This window comes from Hydra vulgaris, chromosome 03 (genome assembly GCF_038396675.1).
Source record: "Hydra vulgaris chromosome 03, alternate assembly HydraT2T_AEP".
NCBI classification, from domain to species: domain Eukaryota; kingdom Metazoa; phylum Cnidaria; class Hydrozoa; order Anthoathecata; family Hydridae; genus Hydra; species Hydra vulgaris.
Genome location: NC_088922.1, coordinates 63,319,244 through 63,337,337, shown reverse-complemented (window position 1 = coordinate 63,337,337; position 18,094 = coordinate 63,319,244). Strand labels below are relative to the sequence as shown.

The following is an 18,094-nucleotide window of genomic DNA, read 5'->3' as shown; positions in this document are numbered from 1 at the left end:
AATTAGAACTAATTGGTTAAACACGAAAGCCCAAAAGCATTTCTAATGATTAATGTTTTTAAAACACCGCCATTTTGGATCTACCATTATTGAATTTTGGTACACTTATGACAAATTCAAAGTTAAGGATTCAAAAAAATGCTTTACAGAAATTTTCCATTAATTATAATCATTTTTTGACTTTTGGCCAGGTTTTTTGAAATTCCGCCCACTGTGGAACGTGAAGTATTTAACGTAAAAATGCGTAAATACTTTACGTACTACTACTTGAAGCGTAAACTTGCATAAAACAAAAAAGTTGCGCATAACATTTATTCATATTTCTTTTGCTATTAATTTTTTGTAAAACGAAGTTTGGTTGGTCATTTTTTTTTTGTTGGTCATTTCGCTTTTGGCAAGCTCTGTTAAAGAAACAAAACTTGCCAAAAGCGAAAATTATTAAAATATGCTTAAAAAGTAAAGTTGGAAAAAGTCTCACAGATGGTGTTGCAAGATTTCAATTGGTTTGAACTCCTACATGTCTAGAGTCGCCCCTCAAATTTTTTTGTGATATATTATTAGTACTACTTTATAGATTTTCAAACTGTGAGCTGTTCAAACAAATCATCTAATCAAACTTAGTGCAAATATTTACGTTTACTGTTTACGTTGCGCGTAGAGTTGATTGATTAGATCAGCATTTCTTTTAATTTATAAAGAAATCAAGTAAAAATAAACTGCATAAATAGCGAATTTTAAAAAAAAGTTAAAAAGAATACGTATTGTTACGCAGTAGTTTGGCTATAGATATCGGTCTCGTAAATTTAAAAGTTAATGGTTTGAATATCGCGTAATTTCTAGTTCTGAAAGCAATTATACAGCCGTCTATTATAAAACTCTGTTTTAAATACAAACACATATGGAAAGATTTTTAACTTTATTTCAATATATTTATTATTTGGGTACTTTACACAATGAAATTTTGGGTATTTAAATTTTTTTGATGAACTAAAGGTGCAAAATTTGGCTACGTAAAAATGCTTTCGAAAGAACAACTTCTAAATAACATAAATGACAATTCTATACTTGATCTAGAAATAGGAATTCACACAAAAAAAAATGTTCCAAAAGTTAATATAAATAAAATACGAGAAGAAATAGAAAAAATAACAACATCTGAAGAAAACCAAACAAACAAAATTGTTCAACTAAAACAGTTAGAGAAAGAACAATATAAACCTTTGATCCATGAACTAGCTTACAAGAAGTCAGTAGAAGAACTTAAAGATTTGATAAAAGTTCTGAACGATCTAGGCTATTTAACCGCCAAACTAGGAGAGCTAAGTGGAGATCTGAAGTATTACACTGAGGCAGCGGTATTTTATCATTACATAATTGCAATACTGACGGAAAAATTCAACGTAAGTGTAATAAATGTTGAAGCTAAAAATGAATTTGTTAATTCAAACAATATAAATCCAGAGAAGCAATTAGTTCATTTACAGAACCTAATATTTTCAGTGATTGGTGGAGACCAAAGTGATGTTCCCATAGTGCACGAGGAAGCAAAAATAAATAAAAATTTACTAACAAAGTTGCGAAACGAAACCACCGAAGTGCTAAAAGAAGTAGAATCTTATCGAAAGCAAATTAATGTTAACGATCAAAAAGAGAAACAAAAAAATCAAGAACTTTACGTAAATGCAGCAAAAAATTGGTTTGAAGAAATAGCTGATCGAATGAAAAAGTTTCTGGCTAAGTTATATGATGAGAGTGTAAAACAAATAGGTATTAATGCACCTTGCAAATTTGCTGTAATAGGGCTTGGTTCAATGGCACTAAAACAAATGACCCCTTATTCAGATTTGGAGTTTGCTATTTTGACTCAGAATAGCAATTATAAAAAAAGCGATGACCCCAAAATTAAGAACTATTTTAAGAACCTAAGCCATTTAGTAAACTTCAAAATAATCAATCTAGGAGAAAGTATTATTCCTACTAGTAAATACTTTTTAGATATGAGTCATCTAGTACCCGTAGCAGTTAATTTTGATCTGGGAGGTAAAACGCCTCTTGGAAGAATTGAAAGAGATAAAAAATATGAACTAATACAAACAATACGCGGGATGCTGAGTATTGTATATAATGAAAATAACTGGGCGAGTCATGTTGATAAGAACTTGCCTTATATATTAGAAAATGTGTGTTATGTGTATGGAGATGATGAACTTGTAAAAGATTATAAAAATAGAGTTAAAAACTTTTTGCTAAGTGCTGGTAATGAAGAAAATCAAAAACTCAGATTAAACTGTGAAATAAGAGCTTTTAAAATACTACAAGAAGGAATAGTAGAAATTGATTATCTTCATTCGACGTCGACTCTGCAACCGAAAGAAACTTTTTTTAAAGGCGATATACATAAATTAGAGCCTGAATTATTTTATACTGAAGGTCGCTTATTCCAAGTAAAGCAAGAGATTTACCGATTACCTGATCGTATGGTATACAACCTTGCTTTGTATTTTGGTATTGAAGGAGAAAGTGCTTGGGATTTAGTAGATAAATTGGCAAACAAAGGAATAATAAATTCACATGCAGCACTTAATCTTAAAAATGCTATAACATTTGCCACTACAATTAGACTGAAAATCTACTCCCACCATAAAGCACAGAAAGAAGATATGTCAATATTTGTAAGATCAATTGCAACTGAGTATGAGATGAAAAAACGAGCTCCACAATTATTCTATTTAGCTGAAGAAGACTTACAAGAACAAGGAGGGTTATTTCAGTATTTCTATACGGCATTACCTTTGTATGATAAATTGAATTGTTTCTGTGACCAACATCAATCGTTAGGTGCAAGCAGACAAATATTTTTTAAGGACAGCAAGTTTTATAATGATGATTATGCTACCAAAGGTTTTATTCATTATAGATTAGCGCAATATAAGGAGGCTCAAAGCAATTTAGAAAAAGCCTTAGAGGATGAAAACAATAAAGACAACTTAAAGATAAAGAATTATTTAGGAAAAATATTATTGAAAATTGGTGAAAACGATAAGGCTACTCAGCATTACATAGATTGTTTAAATATTACAAAAAAAATGTACGAGGATGAACGTCACCCAAGTGTTGCTGATTGTCTAAATAACCTTGGAACAGCTCACAATGCTAAAGGGCAGTATAATGACGCAGTTAAATGCAACAAAGAAAGTTTAAAGATTTACAAATTTATCTATCAAAATGAGCCACACCCAAGTATTGCTAATTCTTTGAATAATCTTGGAGAAGTGTTTAGAAACCAAGGTCAATATGAAAAAGCAATAAAAAAGTTTAAAAGAAGTATAGGCATAAAAAAACTTTTTTACAAACGTGAACCTCATTCAGATATTGCTTCTACTTACAATAATTTAGGATTAGTTTACGGAGTTAACGGACAATATGATAAAGCTATTAAGTGCTACGAGAAGAGTAAAAAGATTTACCAATTAGTATACAAGAATGAACCTCACCCTTATGTTGCTGATGTTTTGAATAATCAAGGCATAGTTTGTAAGAAAAGTTTACAATATGATCAAGCAATTAACTTTTACGGAGAGAGCCTGAATATTTACAAAATTTTTTATCAAAATAATCTGAACCCAAGTGTTGCTGACTCATATAATAACTTAGGGTTAGTTTATAATGCCAAAGATGAAAATGATACAGCGCTTAAATACTGCAATCTTAGCTTTGAGATTTACAATCATATCTATCAAAATAAACCACACCCAGATATTGCATGTTCTTTAAATAATCTAGGATTAGTTTATTGTGCCGAAGAGCATTTTGATAAAGCAGTTAACTACTTTAAGGAGAGTATAAAGATGAAAAAACTTGTCTATCAAGATAAAAATCACCCAAGTGTTGCCGATTCTTTAAATAATCTAGGATCAGTGTATAGAAACAAAGGCCAATGTAGTAAAGCTATGGAGTACCATAAAAAGAGCCTAAAAATGAGAAAACTCATCTTCCAAGTTGAATCTCACCCAGACATTTCTGTTTCGTTAAATAACATTGGATTAGTTTATACTAAAAAGGGCAAATACGATTCTGCAATTAACTACTTTAAGGAAAGCCTTAAGATGAAAAAGTTTATTTACCAAAATCGACCTCACCCAAGTATTGCCCATTCTTTGACTGGTCTAGGATTAGCCTACTCTAAGATGGGACAGTATAATACGGCAGTTAAACACTTTAAGGAAAGTCTAAAGATACAAAAATCCATGTTACATAACCAACCTTGTGTTGCTATATCATTATACGACCTTGGGAATATCTACAGATTTCAAGGAAAATATAATCAGGCGAATAGAAAGTATGAAGAAAGTATAGAGATGCTTAAGCACATTTACAAAGAGGCAGATCACCCGATTATTGCTTGTTGTTTAAATAATCTAGGATTACTTTGTGCTGATAAAAAGGAATGCAACCTGGCAATCGATTATTATAAAAAGAGCATAAAGATGCAAAAAAGAATTAACAATATGCGATCTGAATCGAATATTTCGGGTTCTTTACATAATCTAGGGTTAGTATACCTTGATAAAGAAGAATATGATCGGGCAAATTATTATCACGAGAAAAGCTTAAAGATAAAAAAACTAATTTATAAAGGTGAACCTCACAAGGATGTTGCTAGTTTTTTAAATAATCTAGGGAAAGTTTATCGAAATAGAGGACAATATAACCAAGCAATTAGCTACTATAAGGAGTGTCTAAAAATAAACAAAGAAATATACAAAAATAAACAGCACTCTAATATTGCTGATTCTTTAAAAAAAATATGGAATTTATGTATACTTTTAGAACGATTCGATGAGGCAGTTTGCTACATAGAAGAGAGCCTACAAATTCAAAAACTTATTTATCAAGATGATCCTCATTCTTGTATTGCTGGTCTTTTATATAACTTAGGAGACGTTTGTCAAAAAAAAGGAAAGTTCGATCAAGCAATTGAGTATTACAATCAGAGTCTTATAATAAACAATCAACTCTACAAAGATGAGCCTCAAGAAATTCTTGCTAATATTTTTAATAATTTAGGAGCGGCCTATTGTGCTAAGGAACAGCATGAGCGAGCAATTGACTGCTATGATCAGAGTTTAAAGATAAAAAAACAAATTTACAAAGATCAAGCCCTTAGTGTTGCTTCTTCCTTAAATAATCTTGGCGTTTCTTATAAAACTAGAGGAGAATATGATCAAGCAATTAAAAACTATAAGCAAAGTTTAAATATTTATAAATTCATTTACCAAAATGAAACTCATCTTACTTTTGCCGATGCTTTAAATAATCTTGGATTAGTTTATGCTGATAAAAAGCAGCACGAGTTGGCAGTCAACTATTATGAGAAAAGCCTCAAAATGAAAAATATTATTTACCAAGGTCAACCTCACCCTAGTATTTCTTATACTTTGAATGATCTAGGGTTAGCTTACTCTGATAAAAAATGATATGATCAAGCGATTAATTATCATAGTCAAGCTTTGCAAATGATATCAGTTTTTCAAAACCATCCTTACACGGAGCTTTTTACAAATAATTTAATAAACGATGCTTGTTTATTTGCCAAAAAATATTATCTTTCACAACAAGAGATTGTAGATAAAGTGTTTTCTTTCACTTTAAAGAAATTAAACTTAGCAGATTTTAAATCGCATCTTCAATTTTCGTCACAAGATAAAAATAACAAAAGTGAAGAGTATGTTTTTAAAATGATTGAAAAATATAAATTAGCACTGATATTTCTTCCTAAAAACGAATTATCAACTAAATTCGAAATATGCAATAAACTTGCTGATTTAACAAGCGAGTATTATAAAAATATTGAGTTATGGTTGGCTGTAGTCGAAGATAACATAGATGAAATAAATAAATTAGCTTCAGACGGGACAAATTTTGATCAAGCACCATTTTTACCTTCTACCCCAATAGTAACAGCAGTTTTCGAAGGAAATACTAATATGGTATCAGCATTAATTTTAGGAAAAGTTGATATTAATAAACCTAATAACAATCAAAACCAAGCAATTCCATTAATATGTTCTTTAGGATTATATGAACAACCAATAAACATGGAAATAGTCAAATTGTTATTAACAAATGGAGTTAATGATGTTAACAAACCAATGTTCGATGGTGATACACCTATGCTTTAGCTCATTACGAAGGTAGCAAAGAAGCTATAAATTCGCTACTAAAACACCGGAGCTAAAATCAATGCACAAAATGCCGAAGGTAAGACACCATTACATTGTTTGTTAGAAACAAAGTAGCTCAGTACGGTAACGAAGTTAGAAATTATAGCAGAATTTGGCAAACTCTACGATACCACAATTAGAAATAACGATGGAAAAACTGTAATTGAATATGCTAATGAATATTGCCCTGAACTTACCGCTGATAATTCCCGTTTATTGCAGTTACTTAAAACTGCTAAAGTTGTTGACCATGTTAATTAAGTTACGGCTAACGTCAGCATTAACGTATTAAAAAAAGAAAATTGTTTACTTGAAGGGGATTTTTTTGAAACAAATAAATTCAGCAAGTGTTTAAGTAACGCTTTAAGTAAAACATTTTTTTTGTCATCATAAAATGATTGTTATGATAAACAAGGATTATTTTATCATAAAAATCATAAATCATTTTAGTAAAAATTAAAAAAATTTTATATGAACCAACAATTAACCTAGTAGAAAATATAAATCTAAGCTACTAGAACTTTTACGTCTTCCTTAAAAACAACTTATTATAATTATGATTCAATAATTTTACGATAAATGATAGTTAAAATAACATATAGAGAGTAGAGAAGGAGGGAAGACGTAAGTAGCATGGAGGAGAGATGGGTCATGGATGGGAGGAGTGGGACAAAGAGGGAGTATGTGGAACAAGGAGAATGAATGGGAGGCAACAAAGACTTGCAAAGGATTGCTTTTACAGTGCTTTTAAAAAGATATAGGCGCAGAAAGTTTTTTTTTTTCAAACATCATTTCCATTCTACTTTATTTTCAATCAAACTGTTTAAAAATTATTTCATCAATTTTAATATTAAATTTACAATTTTTAGATTGCATAAAGTTGTTTATGATGATCTGATTGTCAAATTTTAAGTCTTTTATTACAATTTGATATAATTTAGAAGTTAAGGTACATAAAAATAGGGTAAAAAGCAAAAATAAAAAAAATGGAAAATAAAACGTATGAAACATGCTCCAGGATTAGTAACAGAGAAATAGCAACAAGATTAAAAAAGTGCAGAAAATTTCATGTAAAAATTAGGTCTTATATGAAAGACATAACTTTTACAAGTTTACATGTTTCTGAAATTTTTTTGAAACATATTAAAACTTTTTTGGTGTTTTACGCAATTGTTAGAAAACCCATTCTGAAGGTTTTAGAGATTGGCTCTTAACATTAAGGTAGTGAGAGTTTGAGAGAATAGGATGGTCTCCGAAAATATTTCCACATTTATAATGACCATCCTATTCTCTCAAATTCTCAAGTAATTTTCCAGCAAATAATTTTCAGCAATGATAGTAACTTTGAAGTAATAAATAGAAAAAGCAAAACTCTGGTCAGTGTAGTAATTGCTTTATTGCAACGAGGTAGTGGGAGTGTTTGTATTTTGTACAGCTCTTTATAATTTTAACAGAGTTAGTGTAAAAATGCTCAATAATATATTTTTTATAAGAAGCCTCTTTAGCCTACTCAATTCTGAATATATATTTATAGTAGAACCAATATTTAAAGAAATATGCTGAGTTAGTATAACATACTTATTGTGTCCTTTCATACCTAAAATAGCTCTCCAGTTTCAGATTATATTTCATAATATTTCAATAAAATTGAGAGTTATACTAACTGCATCTTTACCAATGGCTATTTTGCTATACTGAATAGGCAACGGTACAGACGCTGAATAATCTATAAGGTAGTTTACAACATTGTTTTTATTTTCATAAAAGACTTTCCAAGCTTGAAAATCATTTATCAATCTGTACCTAAAGTAAATTAAAAAATAAAACAAATTGCATATGTCTTGTTGTTGCAAGAGTAAATGAATAGCGTTATTAAGGTAATGCACGTATTAAACAGAAAGCTCACCTTTCACTGTTTGGTTTTGTCAAGCAATTCATAACAAGTAATGCTTTTCCTATAACTCATCCTTTTTTGTGGATGAAGATTTTTTGTGGGACTCAAAACACAAGTTTTTGAACTTTCCAAGATGTCAAATTTTAACCACTTATCTACAACTCATTCGTTTGGCTAGTTCTCGATGCAGGATTGGCTCCTCGACTAAATGCAAAGAGAAGAAGGTGTAGAAAATGTCTATTTTGGTCTTCATTGCAATGATTTGAAAAATAAAAAAAAATTCGATCAAACAAAAACATCAAATGCGCCATCTTGTAGAGGTAAAGATTCTTTTTTTAATGGCACAATTGAACATTATTATTTTTTTTAATTTTTTCTTTTCTGTTTAACATGGTATAAGTATTATTTTTACAATGCACGTTTGTTTACAATAGAAGAGAAAACATAAATAAATACTGAAAGTTACTTAATAATTAAAATAAAGTTAATGCAGAGAGGGGCTTAAAGAAAATACCGAAAACATTGCATTATCACAATCTTTTAATAGAGCAACTTTAAAAAATATATTAAATACTATATCGTAATGGTATAAAGTTATCGTTAAAATAGTCAAAACAATCAAATAAAAAAAATAAACAAACAGAAAACAAAAAATATAGTCAAACGAAGAAAAATTAACCGTTGAAATAGTCAAACAAATACTAAAAATGTAAGTTATTCTTATAACCACATTTTGAAAATTTCTTTTCTTGTTTGAAACTTAAACGAACTTAAGGACTTCACTATTAATTTATATTCTTTTTGACAGTCATTCCATAATTTGCGTCATTGATAAGATATACACTGTCCTGAGAATTTATTACATTTTCGAGGCAATTTATAATTGTTGTTTACATTTAATCTTAGATTACAATTTTCATTTAGATTTTTTCAAACTTGTTGCTAAAGTTTTCTGGTATAAGGTTGCTGTAGTATCTATACATTAACGTTAGATGTTGATTAGGTATTATTTCAAATGTATCCATCATTTTTTCATATTTTTTATGAATGGTTTTGCATGTTCACGTTTGTGTTTAGAGTATATGAAAGCGTGTTTTTGTAGCCTTTAAATGTTTTGGAGTTTTGTTTGTTGCGTACTTGCGCATGATATATTTCATAATTTATGAAACATTGAATTAGTCCAAAATATATCAATTTAAAACTTAACATATTAAGGTATGGACGAACTCGATACATATCGCCAATCGTTTTAGTAGTTTTAGGCTGGATATAATTGATCTGGGGAAACAAGGATAAAATATGCCGAATTGAATTCCTTAGAATTTTATGCTTACTTGTTTTTTAATTGTTTCATCATTTAAGAAGAGTTTGGGTAGCTTAAAAGGAATGCTTAGTTTATGTATTTTTTTATGAAATAGAATATAATTTGTTTTTTCAACATTAAGTAAAAGTTTATTTGTCCTAAACCAAATATTTACTTTAGTTATCTCCGTATTCATTGCAGTATATAAATGTTTTATATCGTTATTGGTGAAAAAGAGATTGGTATCGTCTGCGAACATTATTGAGTTCAGCTTTAATGACTCATTACAAAAGTCTATAATATAAATTAAGAAAAAAGGAGCGGACCAAGAATTGCTCCCTGTGGGACTCCGCAAATAACGCTTAGTATTGCGGATTGTACATTATAAACATGTTGCTTCCTATCAGTAAGATGGCTTTTAATCTAGGAATAAATTGAATTATTTATACCATAATGCTTAATGTTTTCAAGGGGGATTGCAATGGTCAACTGTGTCGAATGCTTAGATAAGCCTATAGATACTTCTAAAGTATATTTGCTTTTTTCAATATCTTCCGTTATTTGGTTGACAATCTTAATAATTGAATGCTCAGTTGAGTGATTTTTCTGAAATCCAAATTATTCAATCAAAAATTAAAACTAATTATTTAGCCAACTTTAAGCACAACATAAACGGCAATTACGTATGTAACTCAGTAAATTATAATAACTTATGAAACAAAAGACAAGAAGAGATCTGAAGCAAATTATTGTAGTAGTAGTAGTAGTAGTAGTAGTAGTAGTAGTAGTAGTAGTAGTAGTAGTAGTAGTAGTAGTAGTAGTAGTTGTAGTAGTAGTAGTAGTAGTAGTAGTAGTAGAAGTAGTAGTAGTAGTAGTAGTAGTAGTAGTAGTAGTAGTAGTAGTAGTAGTAGTAGTAGTAGAAGTAGTAGTAGTAGTAGTAGTAGTAGTAGAAGTAGTAGTAGTAGTAGTAGTAGAAGAAGTAGTAGTAGTAGTAGTAGTAGTAGTAGTAGTAGTAGTAGTAGTAGTAGTAGTAGTAGTAGTAGTAGTAGTAGTAGTAGTAGTAGTAGTAGTAGTAGTAGTAGTAGTAGTAGTAATAGTAGTAGTAGTAGTAGCAGTAGTAGTAGTAGTAGCAGTAGTAGTAGTAGTAGTAGTAATTATAATAAAACTAAAATATTAAATAAATATTTCAACTCTAGTCTCTGAATATTTCAACTTTAGTTCACAACAACTAATTTTAGTTTTCAGGGCAGACGATACGGGTTGCAAAGTAGAGAGGCACAATTGTCAATTTCTAAAAAAAGTACGCTTTATCCGGAAATTTCAAAAAATAAAAGAAAAGAACAAAACAATTTTTTAGAAAAAAAGTAAGCAAGTCATTGCCCCTTCTAGCCATTCCGGTGTCGTCGAATCTGGCTTTATTCAATTATTTTTTTAAATCAAATTACCGTGGTGTGACCTAACAAAGTCCTATGCTGTAAGAAAGTCCTAATGTAAAAAACGATAAATTTTTTATATTATAAAATAAATATTTTGAGAAAATACTTTTTGTCATTTTAACTAGATGCTTTTAAAGAAACTTTCCATAAAAAAAATGACTGGATTGGTGGAGAATTCGGTCAATCAAAGTATTTAGTCAATGGTCAATATAAGCTGGTGCCATATTGAAAATTGCGTCAAAGGTTGTATGGTGAAGAGTTAGTTTATTTATGGTAAAAATCTTGTTGTTAAAAACTATTTTGATCAATAATGGCACATGAACGTGGTAAGTTTGAAATTTGCATGTTAAAACGATCGATTTACACGTAAAAACTAATATTTTTACGAAAAATTTGACGTGACTTTCTTTTTTCCTCTTTTTTACCGTTTACAAAATAAAATTCTAGCCTTACAAAAATAACTTAATTTTTGGTTTTAGGCCCAAAAAGATCTTACAAGTCATATTCACAACAGGATATGAATGAATCATCTGATAAAATAAAAAAGAAGACAGTGGCAGTATATGCAGCATCTAAATCTTATAAAATACCTAAGACAACCCTTGTTCAACGAACACAAGGTCGAGCAAAGAGTCAAATAGAGCGTCCAACAATTTTTGATAAAACCGTAGAGGTTAAAATTAGAAATTGGCTAATTGATATGGCCATTGTTGGTATGCCAGTCGCAAACAAACTTCTTCTTAAGGGTGCATCTATTTTAGCACATCAAATACATCTCGACCAAAAAGTAATTGGCACTCGCTGGGCACGCAATTTTTTCAAGAGACATTCAACACTTTTGATTCGAAAGGCTCAGACACTTCCAAAACATAAAACACTTGTTTCCAAACAAGATATTAAAACGTAGTTCCAAAAACTAACAAAGTATATGGATAAAAATGATTTAGTATCTGTGTTTGAGGATCCCAATCGAATTTGGAATCTTGATGAGTCATGTTTTGATCTGTGTCCATCTATTAAAAATGCAATTGGACAAAAAACAAACGATTGTATAACATCACTGCAAATAGTGATAAAGAAAGTTTCTCAGTTATGATAACAGTAAATGTAAGTAATTTCTTTGCATCACCTTTGGTTTTGTATCCATATGAAAGGTGAATTCCACCAGAAATCGCAGCCGACTTTCCTAAAGATTGGGTTGTGGGTAAATCAGCCAAAGGTTACAAGATGTCGTAAACATTTTACGATTATATATTTGGACCTCTCATTGGTTTTTTAAGAAAAAATAATGTCCTATTGCCAATCATTCTTTTTTCAGATGGCCACAAATCACATTTGACCTTAGATTTGGGACAATTTTGCAGAGAAAATGGTATTGTCATCATTTGTTTGCCACCTAATTGCACCCATTTTGCACAACCATTGGACCGAGTTTACTTTCATGTTGCAAGAGATATTTGGACCGACATAGTTACAGAATGGAGAATGCAAAACCTTGGAGTTGCTCTACCAAAAAGGACATTTGCGCCCCTGCTCCAGACTGCAATTGCTAAAGCACAGGAAAATCCAACTTTAATACCAAATGGATTTAAATGCTGCGGTTTGCGTCTTTTTGTACTAGAAAATTTGCATCTTACAAAAGTCCCATTAAGTGTACAAGAAAATGAAATTCAAAAGGATCTCTCAGAATCCGCTGAAACTCCGGTTATAGCCGAACTGTTAAGTCCAATCGATAAAGTTAAAAATGATTTAGAAACTGATATGACAAATGGCCAATTAAAATCTTTTAGAGCTCATCATAATCTTATCTATTGGACAGGTGCAATAGAACAAGAAGCCTTATTTTATTACTGGCAGAAGAAAATGGACAAAATAGAGGGTGTTGATCCCACAACTCGAGAAAACAACATGGTTTTAGAAACGCCATTAGAGGACATTCTAGTAAGTAATGAGAACTTAACACAACCAGAATCAACAATTGAATATAATGATACAGCTTTAGCACCAGTTTAAGGACCTTTGCAAGCAAATGGCAATGTTAGTCCAGAATAATTTCAGAGTAAAAAAGTCCTAAAACAAGCAACAAAAGTTTCATCAGTTTTTACGTCTGACGAGTATATTGCTAATTTAGAAGAGAAAAAGAGAGCTAAAGAAGAAATACAAAGACAGAGAATTGATAAAAAGCAAGAAAGAAAGAGAAAAAAAGCTGAAAAAGAGTCTCAGAAACAGGAAAGAAAGCGAATACGGCTAGAAAATTTAAAAGAGAAACAAGAAAAAGCAGCTAAAAAGTCTAAAACTAAGTAAAATTGTACGTGGAATTATGCAAAGGAGTTTTTAATTTTATATTATATGTAGAGTTAATAAATCTCTGTCAGAAAAATATCTTTAGTGTATTAGTCATTTTAATATACAAAAAATATATAAAACTAAACATTAGGACTTTCTTTTTTACTTATTATGACTTTCTTTTATTCCAATCAAAATTGTAGTAGTTTCTTTTTGTCATCACCGCGAACAACATTACAGCATAAGTTAAGACTTTTTTGAATAAATTCACGCCTAAAATAGGTTAAAACAGAAAATTTGTTTACTGTTCTACAATATTATCAAAAAGCAAGAATGCAAATTCATTATTTATTAGTATTAATTCGCTTTTATAAATTGAGATATCGAAAACTAGCACTTTCTCACGTCACACAACGGAACAAGCGGTAAAATTTCTTTTGGACAACGGATATAAAAATATTTTTTTTTTTTTTTTTTTATATTTTTTGGTGCCCCAAGAAGTCCTAACGGTCTTGTCAGAGAGCACCGCGGAAGTGCATTTAACCAGGAAGTTCACGCCTCCTTCCTTACCGTGACCCGAAAATATGTCCAGAGCTCGTTTCGAACCTGGATCTCCTGCTTATAAAGCAAGCGTTCTAATTACTGCGCCACGGCCGCAAAAAGCATTGTGATTATGGCATAACTTTAAAAAAATCACTTTTTATAACTTTTTATATAAAATATTTGATATATTAACCTTAGGCAATACAGACTTGTTATTTCTTGACAATATTAAATAAGTTCAAAATAATTTTTTATTGAGGCTGACAAAAGATTTTTTTGGTATCTTTTTTGGATTGTTAATGCTTTTTATATAAACTTTACATGCTTCGTCAACTCAATAATGAAAAAACTTTATCAAAGAACTATAACAGCTCAAAAGTATTAAAGTTCAGTATAAAAGTTGTTCCTTAATTTTGACAAATCAGCTCAAACTTTGAGCTCAAACTTTGAGTCAAAGTTTTATTTCAAAAAAAATTGTAATTCTTTTTTTTTCTGGCTGTATTTACTTTCTTTTTATTTTAATCTTCTTTTTGATATCATAATCAATTACATTATTTTTTATTCCTCCTAATTTTAATAACAAAAAGCACATAATAGAGTTGGAAGCACGTTATATGCCAATTCTGAACATACCCATGGTGTTACTTTATATCAATATTATAAAGTCTGACTCTTTGCTGTAAAAAATATTTTATTATATATAAAAATATGAACATAAAAATAAATAAAATAGTATAAATAATGTTTATAAATTGAGATTTTAACTGGGCCATAAATTGAGACTGGGCCATTGATGACTTAATATTTGTTTTTGATGTTTTCGAACCAATTTAATAAGTTATTTTTTTAGCCTGTGTTTTATTCTACTAAGTTAATTGCAAAATGCTTTTTAGCTTGGTGCTAACATCGGATAAAATATGTTTACTTATTCTATCAAGTTTATTCTTTGCTATAGCAAAGAATGAACAGCATATAGCATATAACAGCATATAGCGTAACTATTTGCTGTTATATGCTATTGTTGATCATTGTTTTTGATAAAAGTATGAAAAGTGTAACCTTAATAAATTGTTTTAAAAACATGGTTGAAAAGTATTTACTTGGAATAACAGACACAAGAATATTTTTAGATTCTTAAGTTATATAAAGATTCTAATTATATTTCTTACTTTTTTTTTTTTTATTTATTGTTGAAATTTATTGTATTTGATTGTAATTTATCATTTACTTGTTTTAAATAACGAGTTCTTTAAAATTTCTATAATGAGAAATTAATGCAAATATATTACGCATACTATAGGGCTTGATAGCAAAACCTCTGTCTTCTGCTCCTGTCGTTCTTAAATTATATTTAAATTTGCTGATGTAACTTGTAAAACAAGAATATTGTAAAATGTATCAAAATGACGAAATAAATAATAATGCTTCCGTTTGATTTTTAATTTCTTTCCTTAGTTCCCACAAACCTTTTTTTAACTTTTATTACTTAGGGGTCGTCCATAAATTACGTCACGCAGTTTTTGACAAAATACAAAACGATTTTAAATATAATAATATCTGAAATTTTCTGAGCTTCTTTGAGTTAATGAATTAGTACTTTTCAGTCTGTTTAATGTTTTTTTTTCATCCCAATAGCTCCGTGAATGATTGCCCATATTAACATCGCTATCCTAAACATAATACCAATTTTAAAAAGTTATTCCTCCGATATATATAATACATGCAAAATATTATATATAAAATATATAATACATAATAACACAATATAATATACTACAGATATGAGTACGTATAAGTAATCGCAATCTAACTTTATTTTTCTCTTTTAGAAAAATATAATATTTAAAACAGTTTGATAAAATTTTAGTTCAGCTTGAGGCGGTCAGGACGGATATAAATGTTTTTAAAGTTGTCGAATAAAGCTTAATTTTTGACTATGAACTATTGGTTGTAACAAAATTCTGTCGATTCTAGTTCTGCAAGGAGTGGTGCTGAAGTAGATGGTTCGCCTTTGAACAACTTCAATAATGCGATTACATGATTTACATTTTTAAGTCGTCTTCTACTCATTGGTTTCTATGGTTCGGGTTTTAGACGGTTTCCATGGAATGGTTTCCAACCCACAAAAAAAAGATCATATTAATAAATAAGTAAAAAATATTTTGAAAAAATATGACAATTTTAACAAAACTAATGTCAACTTATCTTCCAATTGCTTCCTTTCACTAAAAGCTGGGGATAAAACTATAGTTACGTAATATGCTGTTATATGCTATATGCTGTTATATGCTATATGCTGTTATATGCTATATGCTGTTTTTGACAAAATTCAAAACGATTTTAAATATAATAATTAAGGATGCCCCGAACCTGGTTTTTGGCCGAAAACCGAGTGCGAACGTTTGGCCTTGAAATTTTACCGAACACCGAACAGTTCGGCAGCCGAATCTTACTTAACTGTTTTTGAAAAAAAAAACATTAGTTTTCAAAAGTTGTGTTATTAAACATTTAACATTTTATTGTATTATTAAAAATTCGTTAAAACATAGTAAGGGTTTATAAATTTTGTTTGAAAAATTATAAAGTAACTTTGAATTGTTAATTTATTTTTTGGATGAATGTTTGTTGTGTAAAGAAAATAAACGTTAACATTTTTATTTGTAGTGTAAATAAAAACGTTAACGATTTTTTTGAAAAAAATAATCAATACAATTATTAAAGTTAGGTAATATAAATAAATAATTAACCCTTAACGTACTGGATAAAATAACATATTATGTAACATGTTGGTTAAATTTTAAGACATATTCACACAGTTTAAATTTAAAATGCTTTATTTTGGGTTGGACTTCTTTTTTATAATTTAGAAAAATATTTCAATCATGTAAAAGTATAACACAGTGTCTTCTGAAAAAATGTCTTTCAAAAGTACTGTGTGGAAATACTTTGAAGTTTCTAAGAAAGACATTTGTTTTTGTATCTGCCTACTATGCAAAGCAATACTCTCTAGAGATGGGAATTGTCCAAAGACATTTACCACTAGTGTAATAAGTCGCCATTTAAAAAAACAGCGCCTTGTGTAGTATGTATTGGCTAAAAAAGAGTTTGATAAAAAAAGTTATTGAAATGTCGACTGTTTCTACATGAAGTGATTCGGAAATAAGAAAACAATTAACATTAGTAGAGAGTATTAATAAATAAAGGTTTTGCCATAGAGCAATCAAGATTCACAATCGCAGTGGAGAAATGATGGCATTGGATGTTCAACCATACACAACTGTAGATGATCTTGGTCTTATAAAACTAATTGAAAAGATATGCCCTAATTACCAAATACCCAGTAGGAGTTAGTTTAGTGAAAATATTGTTCCGCAAATATATGGCAATCTGTTTAATTCAATCATGAGTAATATATCTTCTGCCAGTTATATCTCCCTTACAACTGATATTTGGACAGCAAATAGTTTAAATGTTGCCTTTATAAGCATGACAGCCCACTGGCTCAATAATGAATTTTCCCAACAGAGAGCAGTACTCAGAGTTATGCATTTTCCAGAAAGTCACACAGGAAATAATATTAGGGAGTATTTCCATAAATGTTTGCTAAGTTTTGAAATTCTACACACAAAAGTTCACATGTTTTACGAAATAATGCTGCCAATTTTGTAGTTGGCGTTAGAGACAGTGGTTTTAAGTCAATTCCATGTTTTATACATACAATGCAGTTATGTATACATGACTCGATTTTGTTGCAACAATCAGTGAAAGAAATTTTAGTTTGTTGCAGACGTCTGGCAACACATTTTCACCATTCAGCAACAGCAGCAGCAAAATTAGAAGCAATTCAGGAACATCTTGGTACAAATAAGCATAGGTTAATAGAAGATGTTACTACAAGATAGGATAGTTCCTACAATATGATTGAAAGGATGCTTGATCAAAGAGTTCCTTTGGCAACTTATACAGCTGGTCATGCTACCCAATCAACATTAAATTCATTCCAATAGGGCTTATTAGATAAAGTTTTTCATAATTTAGAACCATTTAAAACTTTAACAGTTAATCTCAGCAAACGTGAGGCATTTTTATCAGATGTTATTCCTTCGATTATGGCTCTTGAAGTATTTTTTAATCAAGCATTAGTTTGTGAAGCTTTTTTAAGTATAAATACTTTAGTTGAACAATTGAAAGAGTCAGTAGACAAAAGACTGAGTATATTTTTATATGATAAGTATTTATGTCATTCCACTTTTTGTGACCCTAGATATAAATTAATGTATTAAAAGGAAGATGAGAATGTAATAAAAAATTGGCTAAATGAGCAGATGCAAGAAATGCAGCAACATAATTTAGAACTTGAACCCTCTGATTCTGATTGTGATAAACCCACAGTAAGTGACACAAATGA

The 18,094-nt window shown here is 29.7% G+C and overlaps 1 protein-coding gene across 1 annotated transcript; it reads left to right on the top strand.

Moving 5' to 3' along the window:
- Positions 1 to 299: 299 nt before the first annotated feature.
- On the top strand, positions 300 to 6,597 carry LOC124808396 (uncharacterized). Its single transcript, XM_065793962.1, has one exon. The coding sequence runs from the start codon at positions 1,017 to 1,019 to the stop codon at positions 5,475 to 5,477; it is 4,461 nt and encodes a 1,486-aa protein (XP_065650034.1). The 5' UTR covers positions 300 to 1,016; the 3' UTR covers positions 5,478 to 6,597.
- Positions 6,598 to 18,094: the final 11,497 nt, after the last annotated feature.

Bases quoted from the DNA above. Each gene is read 5' to 3' on its own strand.
- LOC124808396 (XM_065793962.1), top strand. From the start codon at position 1,017: ATGCTTTCGAAAGAACAACTTCTAAATAACATAAATGACAATTCTATA.